General features: G+C 44.9%; 1 protein-coding gene across 1 annotated transcript in view; it reads right to left on the bottom strand.

Moving 5' to 3' along the window:
- The window catches only part of NRG2 (neuregulin 2), a gene marked incomplete at both ends in the record, with an annotated part of 57,687 nt that overhangs the window by 14,874 nt on the left and 36,319 nt on the right, over positions 1-6,494 (bottom strand). The window contains 1 exon segment of the mRNA XM_009875551.1: positions 5,358-5,416. Coding sequence (XP_009873853.1) covers positions 5,358-5,416 — 59 coding nt within the window.

Raw genomic sequence — 6,494 nt, 5'->3', positions numbered from 1 at the left:
GAAGAGACCAACTATGAAATAAAATTCAAATTTTAAAGAAGCCAAGAATGAAGTATAGGGTAAAAATAAAGAATATGCTAGATTGCATTGTATATGAATGTTGGCTCTGTTCTGGGATGTCTACAGGCAGGCTACAGACTTCAACTTTAAAGAGGTCAGAAAGCAGAAAGTTAAGATGTTTCACTAAACAAGAAGATGAATGGTATGACATTTGTCCTCCAGATCAGTGACAATTATTTTGGGAGATGAATAAATAGCAAAGTTAAGATGAAATTTCAGATTCCACAGACAAGTGACAAGCTTAAACATAACACTTCATCCCAAATTTCGAAATTGCTCCATAAATCACAAGTGGAAAGGATCCAGATATGCACACTTAGGCAAGGTTCCTGCTCAAAATGTTTAACTTTCAGTATCTCAGCCCCACCACGAGTGAAATAGCTGCCAATGTGTTTTCAAAAGCTTTCCAACCAGCCAGCACAAAGTCTGGCAATCTATTAGTAAACTTCCAGTAGAGTTTTACAAAGACGTGAAAAACTTCCTGCAGAAGAGACAAGATAGAGCTAGATCTTGACCTGTATGAAATACAGGTGCCAGCACAGCTTTAAAAAAAAAAGAGTCTTAAAAGGAAGGACGATTTTGGACATGCTTCTGTCTTCTGGAAAGAGCTGCAAGCCATGGCTGTGCCCTTGAAGCTGCAGTATTGTTGCAAAGAGGGGGAATGGAGAATAGGGTTCAGAAGATGAGTTCATGTCATGAACATAGCCAGCCAGTACGGCTGGTTACTCCTCACCTGCACACTGCATTCCCCGTGGCCAGGGTCAGGGAGGAATCCTGCTTTACGTCGTATTTTGGAGTTAGGATCAACCAGTCTTCTGGTTTCACTGGAGTTACATCAAGGGGAAACAGCCTCAAGTTGTACAGGGGAGGTTCAGGTTGGATATTAGGAGGAATTTCTTTACTGAAAGGGCTGTCAGGCGTTGGAACAGCCGGCCCAGGGAGGGGGTTGAGCTGCCATTCCAGGAGGTGTTTAAGAGATGGGTAGATGTTGTGCTGAGGGACAGGGTTTAGTGGTGTTGAGAGGCCTAGGACAAAGGTTGCACTGGATGATTTTGAAGGTCTCTTCCAAGCAAAACTGATCTGTGACTGCAAGATCTAACTCCTGAAACCAGCAGACAATATGACTTAACCATCGTATATACAATGCAGTATATATATTAATTACATCTGTAACTATAATCATGCGGAAAGAGAAATATGCAGACCTTGATGTGAAAAACATTTTAGTAAGATGATTTAATGACTCATCTCCCTTGGAACTAATCCTCTGTATTGTCATCTACCAGGGCATTCCTCTGCTTTACACAGTAATTGAAGATATCACTGCTCTCTCTGTTCACTGCCATTAATCCTCCTTCAGTCTAAATTAAAACTGCTTTCAATATTTCTTTAATGTTCCTCAGTTATATTGTACAGCTTCTATAAGGCTTTCATCTTACAGGCTAATCAAAGCCTAGACAACATAGAATGATCTTCTAACCTTGATCCATCAGCCAATTCCTTTTGTGTGGATGGAGGAGCGTGCACAGAGATCAGCTGAGATAAGCGAAATTTCACACAGACAGAAGGGATCCAACCAGGCTTAAGTCAGCACATCTCAAGCCAGGGCATCTTTTTCTTCTCAGATATGTACCATTCAACTGCTTTCATCTCTGTGGAAATGCAGCTGTCTGCTCTGACATCTCTCCTTCCCTCCTTCTTCTAGCAGGTTTTCTGTTTTGATGAATGTGGGAAAGCCATCCGTCATACTGTCCTAAAACTGACTTCAATAAATGGGATAAAGCTTTTGCGTTTCCCTGTGAGACTTTGCCCATACTTACTGGACGTGGGACTACCCTGCGCCAGCATCTCAAAGACCCTGCAGCTCATCAGGTACTGCCCATGTACTGCCTGGGGGCACATAACGCCCCCAGCCACTGCTGCACAAAATGAATGTGCTACTTTACATCTCCTGAGGGTACAAGCCTTGCTGGAAAACAGACCATCAGGGTGGCTGAGACTAATGCAGGCTTAGCGTAAAGGCAGGACCAGAGCACTGACACGGTCAGGTACCACAGCTCTGCTCAGCAGGGGCACCTTGCTAGGCCAGAGCAATGTTGTCTGTTTGCACCACGCATCCATTTCCTCAGGTAAGTAGCTGCTTTAGCATGCTTTGCATTTTTTTTTTCCGGTATCTCAACACATTTCCCATTGCATTTGCATCACAATGCAAACAAAATAAAATGTCAAGTCCTTACAAGCAGATAGGACCCATCTGCTGACATACTTGTTTGAATTCTGCTGTTGCAAATTCCTACCAAAAGCAAATTCTGTTCATCAAAATAAGGGCTGAGCTGGGACTGACTGATAGGTCTCCAAGCTAGCCCAGTAATACAATTCCTAGCGAGCTCCTCTGTACCAATCTGTTAGAAAACAGCAACTGTGAGCATGATACATTAAAAAAAACTCCATCTTTAACATTTCCTCTTAATTTTCAAGCAGTCAGGTATATACCCAAAACGTCTGGCAGTAGGCACTTGGTCATACGGTTGCAACGGCAACATAGAGAAACATCACACACAAGGATACCTATTTAAATATATCTGATTTTTATCTTCCTAATTGCAGTGGTTGAGTGGGTATTTTGGGCAATCGCAGCAAAACAAACCTCCAGAGCTACTTGTCAAACAAAGACAGCCTGAACTCCTGGAGAACATGGAGAGTTTTACCTGAGTAAAATCTGGATAAGTGTTTAAGCAAGTGAGATAGGGAGCTGCTCCCAGATACACAACATCTGGCACGATGCTGGGACGCTGCACCATCTCCATCTCTGGCTCAAATTCAGCAAAGCATCTGCTGTATCTTTTCAGAAGAGTATCTTAAATTCGGTTCACTCTGCAGAGACTCTCGCTCAGCCCTGAGATATACCTACTAGTAGTCATATTCTAATATTTAATATTTATGTTAAAGAATCAGAAGGCTCTGATGTAGGCCTAAAAACTTAAAATAACCCCAAAGCATTTAAAACAACACCAGCGTAGGTGTCATTATTTACTATTGAAGTATCTATCAAGTGCTGGCAATGTTCTCAAAACATGAATCAGGACAGAGCTATTTTATATCCAGTGGAAATGCCTGAACCTCATTTAATCTGTTTCAGCTTTTGACCTGTCAGAACCCATATGGGATGAAGCCCTGAGCGAATTACACAGCAACAGCAACTTTTACTGTGCCCTAATTATTGATCAAAGCTGAAAGTAAGCATTTGCACAGCCCAGGCTCAAGTGAAATGCCTTTCCTATTCAGAAGAACAGCAAACTCAGTGCATGCTTTTCTGCAGTGTTGCTGCTACATATATTACCCAACTGTGACCTGAAAGTGAAAACAGCTATAAACACATATGAATCATCTTCTTAGATGATTTTTATCCAAGTTCAGACAGGTACCTGGGACTGTAAAGCTGTTTTTCACTATCCTGTGGTTAAAGCAGAATTGAGGTAAGGAAATGTACATCTGTCGGGTTTAGAGTTGGCATTGTTCCTTTAACACATGAATAAAACTGAAACAAATCTCATGCCCACAAAAAAGGTAGATTCTACAGGCTAGAGGGAAAAAAAACCAAACCAAAACACATGCTTTTTACGCTTGCCCTGAATGTTCCAAAACCTCATTTTCACGCCTGTTTTGGTTTTGCAGCATGGTAGCAATAATGTTTAAGCCTGTTGGATACCACCTCATGAAACACACTGCAAATCAGCTTCACCGAGTGAGAATCCCACTGCAGTCCCTGTCACCACTGGTTTAAAAAGGGAAAGAAAACCCTTTTGCCTCAGGTTAAAGATCAAAACAGAGCATTTTGGTTTGTCGTTTTCACAAGAGCTTATTGGGACGTTCTAGTCTGAAAGAATAAATCAACGGAGGTTTCAACTTTGGAAAGCCAATTTGGAACAAAAGGCAATGTAAAAACATTAAGCTGTCCCAGAGGCCTCACAAAGCCCATTTGCATCTTGTGTGTACGCTCTGCAGAAGGGACTCTAACATAAGCACTTGCCAGCTATTAGCACGTGCTAATGAGACTCCTGCTATTGCCAGTTCAGGATGAGGACTGCAGGATTTCTTACACTGCTGTGGGAGAGGGGGTACTGGCAATCAAGGAGTCATCATGGAGAGGCATTTCTCCTCTGGTTCCTACTAATTAAAGTCTCTTTTGTGGCTCTTTTCAAAAAGCTTCTTTTTAAAAACCCCATTTGCGGTGGTCCAAAGGGCCAGCACGGAGGCAGGATGGGTCACACAGAGGGTCACTGTGGCCAAATAACTGTGCCTCCTTTCAGGTCAGTCCTTACCCAGACTAGGACCTCACTGGGCAGACACTGTCCGAATATGGACCTGGGAAAATTATCTTCCTTGAACAAAATGAGCTAATGACGTCTATAAATGAGGCATCTCTGGAGACCTAGAGCCTACAGGAGCTGGAAACTAGAAATTGGGAAGCACTATAAACAAGGGCTCTAGGGTATTTACACCCACTGAGTATGAGGTTAAGCGAGTAGTTAGACTGCAGGTAGACACAACTCCATATGCAAGGCTGTTCAACCTCCAGGAGAGACAGGGACATCTCTGTGTCAGAGAGGATATAGTCTGAGATGCCCAGGCAGCAGATTTAGCTGTATTCTGGATGGCATTTGAGGTGTGGGAAGCCCTGAACACAGTGGCAGCCATCAGCGTCACCTCCGGGGCTCCAGGCACGTACATGTGCCCTGTCCAGCTCCCTGGGCATGCTCCAGGCACTGCCACTGAGTCAGCCTCCAACCACCTCACCTGGACACCAACTGATGCTTGGTTTAGCTTCTGGAAACAGAAACACAACCTCACCTCAGGGGAAATTTCATTAGAGCCCTCGCGGTGATTTCCTCAGTTGGTACAGAGAGACTCACACCCCAGGAGTCACAGGAAAATGTACATCTCTTGCACCACACCACATAGTCCATCTTGAGACAGCAATGCTAGCAGATACAGCTCATCACACAGACTGTTCTCACACAGCACACCACATAACCTTGTGCCTTATTTGCATTTTGCGTGAAAAGAGCAAGCAACATTAAGTTCAATCAGAAATGAAAGCAGAACCCATTCTAACATATGGGGAGACAAGAGCCCCGGTTCTCCTCTTGGACACAATCACAGCTCCTCTCAGGGCCAAGCAGAGCTGGGAGTGCACAAGACAGGAAGAGGGCTCTTGGAGAACAGAAGAACCTGCTTTAAGGACACGACACAGAGCTACAATAACCAGGGAGAGAGAGAAATAGAAAGAGACATACTGGAGAAGCTGACCATTGCGAAATGCTGACACCGGTCTCCTGTGAATTCGATCGGACACCTACCGGAAGAAAGAAAACCAGAAAGAGAGAAACAAGATAGCAAAATGACACCCAAACAGACCAATCTGAGGCCCTTTCTGATCCCTTCCATGACTCCTATCCGTCTGCTTTCAGCCTTCACCCTTACCTGCATCCCTAAGCCCTAGGCCAAAGCTGACACCAAGAGCCATCCCTGACTAGACCACTCTACATCCACCGCTGTGCCCGGGAGGTTTTAAGTAGTGTGGTGCATTTTTTATCTTCAAACATACTTTGCTTAGGATCTGGCATGTACAATCGCAAAGGCAGTTTCTCCAAACATCTCTGTCCGAAGAATCCATTTGGACATCTGGAGGGGAAAAGGGGAGAAATCACAGAACATGTCTGGCACCATTCTTGAGGCTAAGGTCAGAAATAAAAAGTGCATTGTGATGAATGGAAAAAATAAAGGCTTTACGCGCATATTTACTCTTCAATTTGCTTTAACCAGGCACCTGCAACATCAGCATTCCAGCTCTGGTTTTGGCCTGGGTCCTCAAGCAGCCAGCCAAACCCCTCCTTTCCTCCTCTGCCTGCCTCCTTCCTTCTCACCTGCTCGAAGCACCAGCTGGCAGGAAGATCGAGATGGGCTGGATGCTACTTTCAGAGACTCTCCTTGGAGCTGCTATCTAGACAAGACTGGCAAGAGGCACCACAGAGCAGGGAGCAGCTGCTGAGGCGACAGCGAGTGCTGTGTAGGGCAAGCGTCTTCCCGTTCCTACCCCAGAAGTACCCATAGGATGTTCCAGGGAAGAAAGGGTTATGCTGCAGTTAGAGAGAAAGCATGTGCAGAGTCTCTGTGTTAACAGAGAGAAAGAGACAGAGAAGAAAGCTGAACTGAACAGGTCTCAGGGGCTGTCCAACTGCGAGGCTCTCTCCGGCTATCCCGACCAACATTATGTGATGGGCTGGGAGGTGCCAGCTCATTAACGTAATGCTGCAGTGACAGGGATGGTGTCCTGCAGACGAGGGCCACCAGGTATGTGCACCAGCTCCTGAGTAAGCTCCCTGGAGCAGCTCCCAGGCTGAGCCAGGTTTGGGGAGCAGGGGACGTGGGCA

The sequence above is a fragment of the Apaloderma vittatum genome, unplaced genomic scaffold, assembly GCF_000703405.1.
Source record: "Apaloderma vittatum isolate BGI_N311 unplaced genomic scaffold, ASM70340v1 scaffold10838, whole genome shotgun sequence".
Classification (NCBI taxonomy): domain Eukaryota; kingdom Metazoa; phylum Chordata; class Aves; order Trogoniformes; family Trogonidae; genus Apaloderma; species Apaloderma vittatum.
Note: the sequence above shows the minus strand (reverse complement) of the source record. Positions and strands in the feature narration are given on the sequence as shown.